This window comes from Balaenoptera borealis (genome assembly GCF_965194805.1).
Source record: "Balaenoptera borealis genome assembly, chromosome: 4".
NCBI classification, from domain to species: Eukaryota; Metazoa; Chordata; class Mammalia; order Artiodactyla; family Balaenopteridae; genus Balaenoptera; species Balaenoptera borealis.
This window is the reverse complement of record NC_138861.1, coordinates 9,652,635-9,668,090: the sequence shown is the minus strand read 5'-3', so window position 1 is coordinate 9,668,090 and position 15,456 is coordinate 9,652,635. Positions and strand designations below refer to the sequence as shown.

Here is a 15,456-nt window from a genome sequence, read left to right as displayed (position 1 = left end):
TTGCGTCTGAGAGCTGAAACCATTTACCCTCACACTCAGCCTGCGCACTGAGAACTGAAACTCCCTAACCCCACCTATCTTACCATCTATATTTACATTACTTTGGGATTCCACTGTTTCATTAGCATGACTTTACTATTCCAAGACACCTTTGCCCAAGCAAATGGCTTGATTGTTCATTTTAGGAACTTCCTGAAAAGACCCATTAACTCTACCACGGGAAGCAATCAACAGTTTACGCCCTAAAATTCTTCGCATCTCTTGCCTCAAAATCCTTGCCTTGCTGTTTCCAACCGTTCCCGGATTGTAGTATCTTTCCTCAATCCTGATGAAGTCCCCAATCCTCCCCTCCCACACTGAGAGACCTGCCTTAATCCAAACTGCTGATTTAAAAAAATTCAGACCTGGCCATTCCCCTCAGAAATACTGCCAAGGCTCTGTCTAGGTGTGGCATCTCCCTGGGCTGTGTTGGTAATATTTCAGGAACCTGCACTCTGAAGGACGGTTTGTCTTTATAATGTACTATTAAATATTTCATGCTTGCTAGATTAACCAATCAACTGTAATACTAGGCCTAAAACATTTATGCAAGTACCAAAACAGAGTACTGTAAATTTCCCTGTAAACTAAATTCTCCTTTGCAGCCTTTGGCGTCTTCAGATCAAACCTTGAGGTTTATCACTCCTGGGAAGGGGACGTGGATACATTGACACTTTAGAAAGATAATATTCTTAGTGTAGAAAGGATTCTCCTCTAGGTAATGAGAATTAGCTTGAGGCTGCAGTGGGGGAGAAACAGGACACATTGCATGGTAGAGTCCCCTCCTTCCTAGGCTAGAAGGATGGCAAGAGGAGGAAGGCAAATGGCAGAGGAAGCCGGCAGAGGGAAGCCGTGTCTTGACTTCTCACCTCCTGCCTTTGGCCGGGATACGCAGGGATGAATAGAGGTGCCTCTGGGGACTCTAGAAGGATAACTGCCTCATGAGCTGCGGGCGGCACGCATGACACTCATCTTCCCTGGGCTTCTCTGGTTCCCAGGTGAAGCTGCTGGACCCAAGAGTTCCTCCAGTGTCCCTGAGGAGTGGCTGGGAACGCAGCTGGGTTAAGAGCCAAAGGGACAATGGGGGGGGGGGGGGGCGGGGAGGGGAGGGCAGGTTACTTAGAGGCTAGAAGTACCTGCAACAGGGGTTAAGCGAATAGTGAGTACCGCCTAGCGGCGGATGTGAACAGCTATCTTCCGAACCAGTGAGCCAACCTGAGGCCAAGTCAACAAGGGAGGGACAGGGCCTGACCTAGCGAAGGAGGACCGGGATGAGTGACACCAGCTGCGGACAGACCTGCAGGGCACCGGCCTCCAGAGAAGACAGAGGGCAGCCTAAGGGCCCCTTTATGCTGCTATTCCCCCTCCCCTCCCTTGTTACTGCTAAAGTAATTAAACAAGGTGGCCATTACACTGCAGTGGCTCTAGTGCCATGGTGGCCTGTAAAAGCAAACCAAAATCTAAGCCTGTAGATGCCTCAAAGTTATGAATCAAAAGCTAAGGGCAACCAGTCACAAAAAGCCCACTAGGCTTTAAGTTATAGCCAATCAAATAATTTCCTTTCTTTGTTTCTGTACCTTCTCTATATGTCTCTCCCTGAGCTCCTCTCGCTGGAGCACTCTTAAGCAATTCTGAATTGGTGCTGCGTGATTCAAACTGATGTTCGCTCAAATAAACTTACAATTTTTAATATACCTCACTTTATCTTTCAGTAGTTCCCAGGTACAGTATTGGAGCGCATAGAGGGAGGGGAAGAAACAGAAGACCAAACACTGAGCAATTTAAGAGAGGAACTGTTTAAACTACTGAATCAGACCAAGTGTCAAACCAAGCAGGAGAGAAGTTAGATTCTCCTCTGTGGTAGTAAGACTAGTTAAAGATAAAATAAATAGAATCTGTTTTCCTTACTGATCTCAAAATAAGAGCTTCAGAGCACAGCCCTGGCCTCTAAGTACAAAAGCAATGTTCGAATGAACTGATCGCTCCTAGATACAAAGATTCTGAAAAAAACACCATTCCTGCCAATCAGACACCAGAGGAGGGCAGGGCAGAGGAAGTGAACAATGTAAATTAGAAATTACAACTTGCAGTGGTCCAATAGGAAATTACTTTACAAAAATGGGAGAATTCTGTAACAACCTATGGAGTTTTCAACGTTGGATTTTTTTTGTTCATAGATGACAAAATTCACATATTAAAATGACTGAGTCAAAACATTTCATTTTAAATATCCCCCAGTGTTTTAAATAAAGGTAAGTCTCATGTAAATGTTACCTTTTCTTTAAAAACTTGCAGTCAGACAAGCAGGAGATGAAAATATCACTCCAATTTCCCTGCAAACATAAGACAAGGTTAAGTCACAACATACTATAAGCATGTCCCTTTTATCTTACCGAATACTGTATGTAATTGATGACGTGGAATCATCATTAACGAAAATAACTACTCTCTTAAGAGTCTTCCAAATTCTGGGTATACTTTGTGCATGTGACTGCTAATCTCACCAAAACCCTTCATAGTTGATTTGATCAAGTCATCTAGATTTAAATAAAATTCATCCTTCTGAAAACAGAAGCTTCTGGAGCTCCAGAGAATAAACTATGAAGCCATAAAAACAGTCTGCCTTGGGGAAGGCTTTGTGGGACAGAAAGCATTTTTGATTCACTCCTGCATCTTCCTCACCTATCAAAGTGCCTGGCATATTGTACATCCTCAATATACCTCTGTTAAAGAAATGATGAATGAATGAAGACATCAATGACTTCTTCAAACTAAGAGATGGTAGAAGAGAATCATGGTTAAAATGCAAATGCCTTCATGACAAAGCCAAATCCTCTCTCTTATGTCTAGGATAAAATGACCAAGACTTCAGAACCACATAAAAGTGGTTTCTCCTTTTTTTCTTGGCCGTGCCACGCAGCTTGCAGGGTCTTAGTTCCCCAAACAGGGATCGAACCTGGGCCCCCAGCAGTGAAAGCGCAGAGGCCTAACCACTGGACCACCAGGAGATTCCCAGTTTCTACTTTGTCGGACAGAGCCACCTCTCAGCCACTTCATGCTCTGCACTTCCTCTTGCCACTGCCATCCATTTTTCTGTTGGCGACTGGTTAATTCGGCTTATTGCTGGCAGGGTTTTCCTGGAAACACTGGTGGAACTAGTATCCTTCTAGGAGGAAAGAAAAGAATGATCAGGAAAATACACACACACACACACTAAGTAGTGAGTAAAACACAGGTGGGAGATAGGCCCCCATCCTCTCAGACAGACAGTGGGGTTTGGTGGGAGGAGCCACGGCATCAGACTGGCCTGGCTCTTCCATGTCCTAGCCTTGGCCACTTTGCTTGGTCCAAGCCTTAGTTTTGTTATTTGAAAAACGAGAGAACACAAAAGAATTGAAAACAGGGACTCAAACAGATACTGTATGTCAATATTCATTGCAGCATCATTCACAATAGCCAAAAAGATGGGAACAACCCATGTCCAGCAACAGCACCAACAGATGAATATGGTACATCCATACAATGGAATATTACTCGGCCGTGAAAAGGAAGGACGTTCTGACACATGCTGCAACATGGATGAACTGTGAAAACACTATGCTGAGTGAAATAAGCTGGATACAAAAGGACAAATATTGTACGATTCCACTAATATGAAACAGGCTAATTCATAGACAGAAAGGGTATTAGAGGTTACCTGGGGTTATGGGTAGTGAGGAATGGGGAGTTATTATTTAATGGTTAAAAGTTTCTGCTTGGGGAGAAAAAGAGTTTCTGCTGGGGGTAATGAAAAACGTTTTAGAGGTAGATAGCGGTGATGGTTGCACAACACTGTGAATGCAAGTAATGCCACTGAATTGTACCTTTTAAAATGGTTGAAATAGCAAGTTTTATGTTATATATGTTTTACCACAATTAAAAAATGAGATAACAATACCTACGTCTCTGGGCTCCTGTTAAGATTTTATAAAAGATATTAGGTATACAAAGCCTCTGGATTATAGTAAGTGCTCAGTAAATACTAGTTTCTTTCTGCCCTTTAATCATCCACAGGTTTTTGCTTTTATATCAGTGGTTTTCAAACTGATAACAGAATCACCTAGTGATCTTGTTAAAGCGTAGGCTGCTGGGCCCATCTCCACAGTTTCCGATTCAACAGGACAGGAGTGGAGCTCAAGAATCTGCGTCTAGCACATTCCCAGGTGAGGCTGAGGCTGCCGATTGGGGACCACATTTCTGAGAACCATGGTTCTATATCATATTTGAAACCCAATGGCTCAACCAGAGGTGTCAGGGATCACCGTCTGGAGAGAAACACCTGTCTTTTAATACGTTCTTCCGAGGACGTTAGTGCTCTGCTCCGTAAGATACCTCTGCTTCCACTGACTTATAGTAAGTCAGGGAATTCTGCCTCACTTTTGTTTAATGCTTAGCTAAAGCCCTTCTGAAACAGATGTAGTACCGTGACTCCCAAAGCTCCCTTCACCGTCTCGATCTGAGTCCTGGGTGTTCCCTGGGGTTCAGCCACGGGGAAGCTTTTTCCCTCCACCACCCCAGGGACCTTAGGACAATGAGGCGCTCGCTCTTGGCATTTACAGACCACTGCTTCTACTTTCTTCTTCAAAATCCCGCCTCCTCTGACGCACGTAACATCAGACTGTATCACCCGCCGAAGTCCTAGTCACGAGCCTTCAATCACTGAACACTTCAGCACCCTGCCGACTGTCTTCCTCGCACGTCCGCGCCTGGCGTCACTCCTCTGTCCTTCTCGGCAGCTTCACACTTAATGGAGCCGGTTTCTTTCCCCACGTGACCTCTCAGTTCTTTATCTTGTCTCCACTCTCCCTCTGCTCCCTGCAGCCGCCCAGGCCCCGGGTCGGGGCTTCTACACCGACCCGACTGGCATTCTGCGTCAGATACTTCTCTGCTGTGAGCGGCTGCCTTGTGCGTTGCAGGATGTTCAGCAGCGGCCCCGGCCTCTACCCACGAGATGCCGGCAGCAGCCGCCCCGACATGCACGCCCCGCCCTCGGGACAACCTCAGCTGAGCACAGACGCTGCCAGATGTTCGCAGGGGCGCAAAACCGCTCCTAGTTGAGAACTATTGCCCTAGATAAAGGTGATGTTCTGTACTTTATAATCACCAGTAATTGTTCCAGGGCTTCCCTGGTGGCCCAGTGGTTGAGAGTCTGCCTGCCAGCGCAGGAGACACGGGTTCGAGCCCTGGTCCAGGAAGATCCCACATGCCACGGAGCAACTAGGCCCGTGAGCCACAACTACTGAGCCTGCACTCTAGAGCCCGCGAGCCACAACTACTGAGCCCGTGAGCCACAACTACTGAGCTGGTGTGTCTAGAGTTCGTGCTCTGCAGCAAGAGAAGCCACCGCAGTGAGAACCCCGTAGAGAAAGCTCACACGCAGCAACAAAGACCCAACGCAGCCAAACAAACCAACAAAAATTGTTCCACCTTCTAAATTTCCATCAGAAACATTCTCCTCTCTGATCATCATACACCATCCTTCTAATTCACTGACTTCAGAGTGGAACTCCCAGGCTAACATTCTTTGATGCTGGAATGAGTTAAGATTTGGGGGCTGTTGGGATGAAATGAATGTATTCTGCATGCAAGAAGGACATGAGTTTGAGGGGGGCAGTGGCAGAACGTTATGGACTGAGTGTTCTCCCCCCAGATTCATATATTGGAATCCTAACCCCCACTGTGATGGTATTAGGAGGTAAGGCCTTTGGAAAGTGATTGGGTCATGAGGGTGGAGCCCTCAGGAATGGGACTAGTGCCCTTTATAACAGACCCCAGAGAGCTCTTTCACCCCTGCTCCTTCTGCCACATGAGGATACAGTGAGAAGACAGCCATCTGTAAACCAGGAAGCAGGCCCTCACCAGACAGAAAATGTGCCATCATCTTTTTTTTTTTTTTTTTTTTTTTGGCCGCACTGTGCAGCTTGGGGGATCTTAGTTCCCGGGCCACAGCAGTGAAAGTGTCGAGTCCTAAACACTGGACCGCCAGGGAATTCCCAAATGTGCTGTCATCTTAATCCCAGACTTCCCAGCCTCCAAAACTGTAAGAAACAAATTTCTGTTTATAAACCACTCAATCTATGGTATTTTGTTATAGCAGCCCGAACAGACGAAGACACTTTAGAGTGGAATCCACTTCAACATTCTTTGAGGCCACTGGGTTCTCCAATCCATCAACCCTATTGTTTGTTCATTATCCATCCTCCTCTTCATGTCTTTCTTACCCAGCTTAGATTCTATGGTCAGCAGTGTAATCAGGCCTTTGCAAATACCTCCAAGTCTTCTGTCCCTTTCCTATTGTACTTACCTAGCAAAAGTCCACCTGTAGTTAACCTTCAATCTGAATTACTCCAAAGGAATCCAAGCAGCTTAACATCAATGGAGAAAAACAAACAACTGTGCCGACTGATTTCACCTTATGCCCTACAACCACAGATTTCAAATGGTTACTCTATACTGTCTAGTAATCTCCCACGATGTTCACTGTCTCACTCTGAGTCACTACCGCACACTTTCCTTTTATTCCTAAACCTGTAGCGATCCTCCTCTGCTTCACTAAGTTTCAAATAAGGACCGTGCCTTGTGCATCACTGAGAAAACTGAAACAATCAGGGAAGAACTAATCACCTTCCCACAAGCAACCTACCCTCACCTCCACTGTTCCTCATCAGAACGGAATAAAAATTTCTGCCCAAAGCCCTATACTTGCCACACTGGACCCTTGACCCTGCTTCCTTGCTCCTATTCTGGGACATGACCTCTACAATTATTCCCTCTTTCTCATGCACCATCACTTTCTCCTCCTGAACTGGATCATTCTCACTGGCATACCTTAATATCATACAAACATACCTTAATATCACCCCTCCAAACAGCAACAAAACCCTCTCACGGTGGTCTACTCCCTTTCACGACAAAACTTCTCAGAACTGTCACAGTCATTGTTCCCCACTTATTCCCCTTTATTCTCTGCCCATCCCACTCAGTTAGGTTTCATCCTCTTTCCCCTGAGATGACTCAGTCTTGACAAAGCAAAAACAAACTCTGTGCTTGTCTTACTGGATCAGTATGTGTCAGGTTTGGTCACTTCCTCAGAGAAAAAAATGGTTTTTAAAAGAAACAGAAAGTGTAATAGATACCTGGTAAGTTGTCACAAAGTTGGCATACGTTCCAGCAAAAATGTGGTTGACTTGAACATCCGCAAGGTCTATAAGAAAGTCATAAATCCATGAGTATTGTTTTTAGAAGTAAAAAATAAATCTTTTGTTGTAAACCTAAAACTGCTCTAAAAAATAGTCTTTAAAAAAATCTAATGTATTACCAAGCTAAATTTACTTATTTATTGGCTTCTAAATGGATTTTGACTACAAACAGTATAAAACAATAATTTTGATCAGATTACATGTTGTATATTCACTTAGCTTAAAATTTAACTTTTCATGTACTTGCATAATGAAACCAGGCTGATGTGCTTCAGTAGAGGTTTGATTGAATATATAAAAGTGGGGATTCCCTGGTGGCACAGGGGTTAAGAATATGCCTGCCAACGCAGGGGACATGGGTTCGAGCCCTGGTACAGGAAGATACCACACGCCGTGGAGCAAATAAGCCCATGCGCCACAACTACTGAGCCTGCGTTCTAGAGCCCACGAGCCACAACTACTGAGCCCACGTGCCACAACTACTGAAGCCTGCACACCTAGAGCCCGTGCTCCACAACAAGAGAAGCCACTGCAATGCGAAGCCCGTGCACCGCAAAGAAGAGTAGCCCCCGCTCGCTGCAACTAGAGAAAACCCACGCACAGCAATGAGGACCCAACGCAGCCAAAAATAAAAATAAATTTATATTAAAAAAATATATATATATATATAAAAGTATACTGTTCCGAAGCTTAAGTAACTGATTTGGGTTCTTTTGTATTACCTTAATCTTTAGAAAAGATCACCAAATACTCCAGGAAGCACTGCATAAGAAAAAGAATGCATATTGTACAAATCAAAGATAACAGTACTAAAAGAACCACAGTTCTATGCACCCCTTTGAAAGGAAACTGAATAATATTTCTCCTCCAGAGGCATCATTTAACACAAAATCACAAATTCGTGAGACCACTCATACCATCAACAGAAATCAGGCAGCTAATGTCAAAGTTCTCTGCCAGAGCCCCCGGATGAGGTGAGCTGCTTGTGCAACTTGGTCCACAACCAAAAGACACCACCTGACTAGTGGTACAGATATACACAAGGGTGTGAGAACCGTGGAAGAGAGAATATATTAAAATAAAGACATATTATAATGTGTCACATTTTTGGAGAAAGATGATGTCTCAACACAAAATAACAGATTTATCTTATACTAAGTACCCAGATCCCATATCACAATGTCAGAGTTAGAGGGTGACAAATCATGTGGCTAAACAAATGGTAGGTGAATACTGACTTATTACTAAACTTAAAGGCAGAATATTATTGATGGTTTCTATCATTTGTGTTTTAAATGTAAGCTCTTTTTGTCTTTCGCTTTTCATGAATTGGATAGATTATATGCAAAGTGTCCTCATAGGGAGGGATAAATTGGGAGATTGGGATTGACATATACACACTACTATACATAAAATAGATAACTAATAAGGACCTGCTGTATAGCACAGGGAACTCTACTCAATACTCTGTAATGACCTATATGGGAAAAGAATCTGAAAAAGAGTGGATATATGTATATGTATAACAGATTCACTTTGCTGTACAGCAGAAACTAACACAACACTGTAAATCAACTATACTCTAATAAAAATTAAAAAAGAAACAAAGTATCCACATAATTAGGTTATGCAAAACTCTGAATACATATGCAAATATATATCATCTTCTACTTGCATGAGATTAACTTTGTCTCATGAACTCAAATAGGCAAGCACCACTATTTTTGTTATAGACCAACTCCACCACCCCCCTCGTAAGGTGGTCTATGCACAGTAGATTTCCAATAAATTCTTACGAAACAAATGAAATGTCTAGGATAAAGAAGAAAAAAATAGAAATATTAAACTGTATTTGAAAGAAGTAAATTTTCAGAAAGGAGAATGATCTATAAAAAGAGTAATCACATATTTTAGGGTCTTAAGGTTTAATAACATTCCACATGAGCCATTTCTAAGCAATAAAATACAACACTTTCTACTCATGCTTAAAAAAGAAAACCTATTACCTTCCACAATCTGCGAAACTAGGCCCTCAATTCTTTCCAAGTTGCGGACCCCTCTTCTCAGCAGTGGGGCTGTGTCCCAGCTGTCCACAGCTATTGTCTCCAAATGTGAATACTTTCCCATCCTCTTTGAAAAACGAGGGATCAGGCTAATTTCAGGCTAAAAAAAAGTAATTAAAAACTAAAAGATTTAAGTATCCTAAGAGAGTTCTATGAGAGCACCATGGTAAATATAAGCCCTATATAAAGAGGAAGAGTCCTGTATTTATTATTTCTAACAGTGAATGAAGAATTAGCACATTAAACTTGAAAAATCATTGGCATTCCCTTCAGAACTAGGCACTTGTTTGTGGAATAAACTGATGGACAAATTAACTGGCTCAAGAGTAACACTAACATTTAAGCATAGGGTTGCTTTATTTATTTGATCATTTCTCTGAAAATAAATCTCTTTTCAAAAGATGATTCTAGATTAAAACAACTCTAGCTCCCTCTTGCCAACTATGAAGAATATAATTCAAACACGCTTTTAAAACAAACAAAATATAAATTATTTTAGATACTTAGTTTTTAAATAAACATTTCAACCACACAAGTAGTCTTCAAGTCTATTCATTACATCTATGGAGAGAATCCATCCCGTTGGAATGTATTGTATGGCCAGTACAAGAAGGGGCGGGGGGGGACATTCAGGAAGCTGACTCATAATTGTGCCAAGTAAGAAATGGAACAAAGAATGTTCTAGTCTGTAGTATGGGCCATTGAAACCTATAAAAATTACTTTGTTGCTTGTATAATATTTTTCATGTGTAGAGCTACATTATGAATGAATAACTGCTAAAAGGATTAGCTCCTATATTAATCTAATTTTAAAATATCTAAAAATATTTCCTAAAGCTGAAATTAGCTTTTGTTATAGGATCTTAAAAATTCCATGGTTTATATTTGGCTAAGTTCTCCTCTTTAGACATTTGTACATTGAATGGATATCTTCAGATGTTGATACAAATATTGCTTTCCACAATAATCAGTACATGTACCTTGTGGTAACATTTCTCTGGGATTTAAAAAAACAGCAAGATGCGAATTCCCTGGCGGTCCAGTAGTTGAGACTCAGCGCTTTCACTGCCAGGGGCCCGGGTTCGATCCCTGGTTGGGGAACTAAGATCCTGCAATTCACACGGTGTGGCCAAAAAAAAGAAAACAAATAGCAAGACATTTTGGATTACCTTGGTAAGCACCGCAGTGTGCTCATAACCACAGCTGACATAAGTCACACCTAGAGTCTTCAGTACACCAACTGATTGAGGCTTGTAGCTCTGAACTGTTGAAAGAAAGCAGAATCTCTAGAGTATAAGAAATACTCATATTTCCTGGGTTTTATATATTTTAATATTTTTGTCATGTTATAATTCATCAACATAATTTAAAAAGTGAACAATCAGAAGTATTATAAAACAGAGGGAAAGCCCCGTGTTGGAAAAGAAAAGCAGTACTTTAGCATTTATTTCTGGAAAATATTTAATTTTCTGGAATGACTAAGGCTATTGGCCAAGAAAGCTAAGCTTAAAAACCCCCATTCCCAATAATACTTCCATTATGTTGTATTCATTTCTGTTACATAACAGGTGTTCTGCAAATATGCAATAATAATTGAGAAGATAAGATGGCCTACTTCATGTTGACAAAGTTAAATGAAATGAGATGTAGGAGCTCAGCACGGTACTGGTATGTAACAAGAACTAAATATACGTGAGTCACGTGTAAAGAACTGAACAGAGGGGCTCATGGGGAAGAAGTCACAGCGAGTTTTGTTGAAAGGTTGCCAGAGGAACTGGTTGTTTCCCCTACTGCTAGCAATCTTCTAAACAAGTGGTTCCCAAACCTTGCTGCACATTGGAATCACCTGTGGCGTCTTTGGTAATGACTGATGCCTGGCTTCCAACCCCAGACATTCTGATTTAATTGGTCTGGGGTCCAACCTGGGCATTCAGATTTTTAAATGTTCTTAGAGCAGACAGACTAATGGCCTTCCAAAGATGGCCATGTTCTTTTCCCAGAGCCTGTGAATATGTTAAATTACATGGCAAAGGGAAGTTAAGGAAGCAGATGGATTTAAGAAGGTTGTTAATCAGTTGACCTTAAAATAGGGAGGTTAGCCTGGATTATCCAGGTGGGCCCAATGTAATCACAAGGGTACTTTTACCGAGGAAGAGGGAGGCAGAAGAGTGAATGTCAGAGTAATGTGACTTGAAGAAGACTGAACCAGCTATTGCTGGCTTTGAAGAAGAAAGTGGGTTATGAGTCAAGAGTGTAGGTGCCTCTAGAAGCTGGAAAAGGGAAGAAAAATGCTCTGGTCCCCTCCAGCCTCCAGAAATTAATGTAGCCCTGCTGACACTTTGATTTTAACCCAGTGAGACCTGCATCAGACTTCTGACCACCAGAACCATGAGTTAATAAATTTATGTTGTTTTAAGCCACTAGGTTTGTGGTGATTTGTTACAGCAGGAATCAAAAGTTAATATAGCTCCCTAGGTGATTCTAATGTGCCACAAAGTTTGGGACCACTGTTCTAACCTTTCAGTGTGCCCTTTGCAGAACTGGTTTTCCAACCAGAAAGAAAGAAGGACTTACTACAAGACTACCTTGTTACCTGGGACTTTATGCCCTCCGAGGGCCAGCTTCCCTGCATTGTTGCTTCCCCAGCCAAATGAAGTCCCAGAGAGAGACAGGGCGAAGCTGTGGGCCCCTCCTGCAGTCACCTGTGCCAGCGGGATCCCCTCCAGGGACCTCACCCTCTGTGGGCTGGCTTGAGAGGGGAACTTCTTCCCCAGGCCCAGCTGCCCATGGCTGTTCTTTCCCCATGAAAACACTTGGCCATCTACAAAAATAAAGAGGAGAAATTCAGAACTGCAAACACAATGGAATACCAAATTCAAGGAGCAACTGCCGTCCTAATTCTAAAAATCTTTAAAGAATAAAAACAAGAGTAAAGGAGGTTAAAGTACTCTCACTAAAGGCAAAGGGGATGGTCAAGGTCACCTTTAAAAGTCCCTTCCAACAATATCCACTCTTCTTCTCCCTCCCAGTTAAGGGTAACCATGATCTTTCAGCTGCTCAGGCCAAAAACCTTGAAGCCATCCTCGACTCCTCTCTTTCTTCTACACACTTCAACCCACAAATACTAAAGCCTCTATCTTCAAAATCTATCCAGGATCCAACCACTTCTCACCACTCCACTGTTAGCCCCTTAGCCACCAAGTCACCATCACTTCTCCCCTGGGAAATGACAACAGCACCTCACTGGGCTCCCACATTGCATCTCTGCCCCCAGCAGTTTCTTCTCTAAAGAGTGGTCAGAGTGCTCTTTTAAAAATATAAGTCAGATGGAGAGGATAGAACCAAGATGGCGGAGTAGAAGGACGGGCTCTCACTCCCTCTTGTGAGAGCACCAGAATCACAACTGGCTGCTGAACAATCATTGACAGGAAAACACTGGGACTCACCAAAAAAGATACCCCACATCCAAAGACAAAGGAGAAGCCACAATGAGACAGTAGGAGGGGCGCTATCACAATAAAATCAAATCCCATAACTGCTGGGTAGGTGACTCACAGACTGGCGAACACTTATACCACAGAAGTCCACCCACTGGAGTGAAGGTTCTGAGCCCCACGTCAGGCTTCCCAACCTGGGGGTCTGGCAATGCGAGGAGGAATTCCTAGAAAATCAGACTTTGAAGGCTAGTGGGATTTGATTGCAGGACTTCAGCAGGACTGGGGGAAAAAGAGACTCCACTCTTGGAGGGCATACACAAAGTAGTGTGCGCATCGGGACCCAGGGGAGGGAGCAGTGACCCCAGGGGAGACTGAACGAGACCTACCTGCTAGTGTTGGAGGGTCTCCTGCAGAGGCGGGGGTGGTTGTGGCTCACCGTGGGGACAAGGACACTGGCAGCAGAAGTTCTGGGAAGTACTCCTTGGCGAGAGCCCTCCCAGAGTCCGCCATTAGCCCCACCAAAGAGCCGGGTAGGCTCCAGTGTTGGGTTGCCTCAGGCCAAACAACCAACAGGGAGGGAACCCAGCCCCGCCCATCAGCAGTCAAGCGGATTAAAGTTTTACTGAGCTCTGCCCACCAGAGCAACAGCCAGCTCTACCCACCACCAGTCCCTCCCATCAGGAAACTTGCTCAAGCCTCTTAGATAGCCTCATCCGCCAGAAGGCAGACAGCAGAAGCAAGAAGAACTACAATCCTGCAAGCTGTGGAGCAAAAACCACATTCACAGAAAGATAGACAAGATGAAAAGGCAGAGGGTTATGTACCAGATGAGGGAACAAGATAAAACCCCACAAAAACAACTAAATGAAGTGGAGATAGGCAACCTTTCAGAAAAAGGATTCAGAATAATGATAGTGAAGATGACCCAGGACCTCAAAAAAAGAATGGAGGCAAAGATCGAGAAGATGCAAGAAATGTTTGACAAAGACCTAGAAGAATTAAAGAACAAACAAACAGAGATGAACAATACAATAACTGAAATGAAAACTACACTAGAAGGAATCAATACCAGAAAAACTGAGGCAGAAGAACGGATAAGTGACCTGGAAGACAGAATGGTGGAATTCACTGCTGCGGAACAGAATAAAGAAAAAAGAATGAAAAGAAATGAAGACAGCCTAAGAGACCTCTGGGACAACACTAAACACAACAACATTCGCATCATAGGGGTCCCAGAAGAAGAGAGAGAGAAAGGACCTGAGAAAATATTAGAAGATATTACAGTCAAAAACTTTGCTGAAATACAAAGCATCCTAAGAGACTACTACAAGCAACTCTATGCCAATAAAATGGACAACCTGGAAGAAATGGACAAATTCTTAGAAAAGCACAACCTTCTGAGACTGAACCAGGAAGATACAGAAAATATGAACAGACCAATCACAAGTAATGAAATTGAAACTGTGATTAAAAATCTTCCAACAAACAAAAGTCCAGGACCAGATGGCTTCACAGGTGAATTCTATCAAACATTTAGAGAAGAGCTAACACCCATCCTTCTCAAACTCCTCCAAAAAATTGAAGAGGAAGGAACACTCCCAAACTCATTCTGTGAGGCCAACATCACCCTGATACCAAAATCAGACAAAGATACTACAAAAAAAGAAAATTACAGATCAATATCATTGATGAATATAGATGCAAAAATCCTCAACAAAATACTAGCAAACAGAATCCAACAACACATTAAAAGGATCATACACCATGATCAAGTGGGATTTATCCCAGGGATGGAAGTATTCTACAGTATATGCAAATCAGTCAGTGTGATACACCATATTAACAAATTGAAGAAGAAAAACCATATGATCATCTCAATAGATGCAGAAAAAGCTTTTGACAAAATTCAACACCCATTTACGATAAAAACTCTCCAGAAAGTGGCCATAGAGGGAACCTACCTCAACATAATAAAGGCCATGTATGACAAACCCACAGCAAACATCATTCTCAATGGTGAAGAGCTGAAAATATTTCCTCTAAGGTCAGGAACAAGACAAGGATGTCCACTCTTGCCACTATTATTCAACATAGTTTTGGAAGTCCTAGCCATGACAATCAGAGAAGAAAAAGAAATAAAAGGAATCCAAATTGGAAAAGAAGAAGTAAAACTGTCACTGTTTGCAGATGACATGATACTATACATAGAGAATCCTAAAGATGCCACCAGAAAACTACTAGAGCTAATCAATGAATTTGGTAAAGTTGCAGGATACAAAATTAATGCATAGAAATCTCTTGCATTCCTATACACTAATGATGAGAAATCTGAAAGAGAAATTAAGGAAACACTCCCATTTACTATTGCAACAAAAAGAATAAAATACCTAGGAATAAACCTACCCAAGGAGGTAAAAGACCTGTACTCAGAAAACTATAGGACACTGAAAAAAGAAATCAAAGATGATACCAACAGATGGAGAGATATACCATGTTCTTGGATTGGAAGAATCAATATTGTGAAAATGACTCTACTACCCAAAGCAATCTACAGATTTAATGCAATCCCTATCAAATTACCAATGGCATTTTTTACGGAACTAGAACAAAAAAATCTTAAAATTTGTATGGAGACACAAAAGACCCCGAATAGTGAAAGCAGTCTTGAGGGAAAAAAAT

The 15,456-nt window shown here is 42.5% G+C and overlaps 1 protein-coding gene across 1 annotated transcript in view; it reads right to left on the bottom strand.

The window, feature by feature from the left end:
• HERC6 (HECT and RLD domain containing E3 ubiquitin protein ligase family member 6) overlaps positions 1–15,456 on the bottom strand; it is a gene marked incomplete at its 5' end in the record, with an annotated part of 126,313 nt that overhangs the window by 33,114 nt on the left and 77,743 nt on the right. The window contains 8 exon segments of the mRNA XM_082391601.1: positions 2,314–2,329; positions 2,332–2,372; positions 3,081–3,202; positions 7,215–7,282; positions 9,284–9,321; positions 9,323–9,405; positions 10,510–10,604; positions 11,934–12,161. Coding sequence (XP_082247727.1) covers positions 2,314–2,329; positions 2,332–2,372; positions 3,081–3,202; positions 7,215–7,282; positions 9,284–9,321; positions 9,323–9,405; positions 10,510–10,604; positions 11,934–12,161 — 691 coding nt within the window.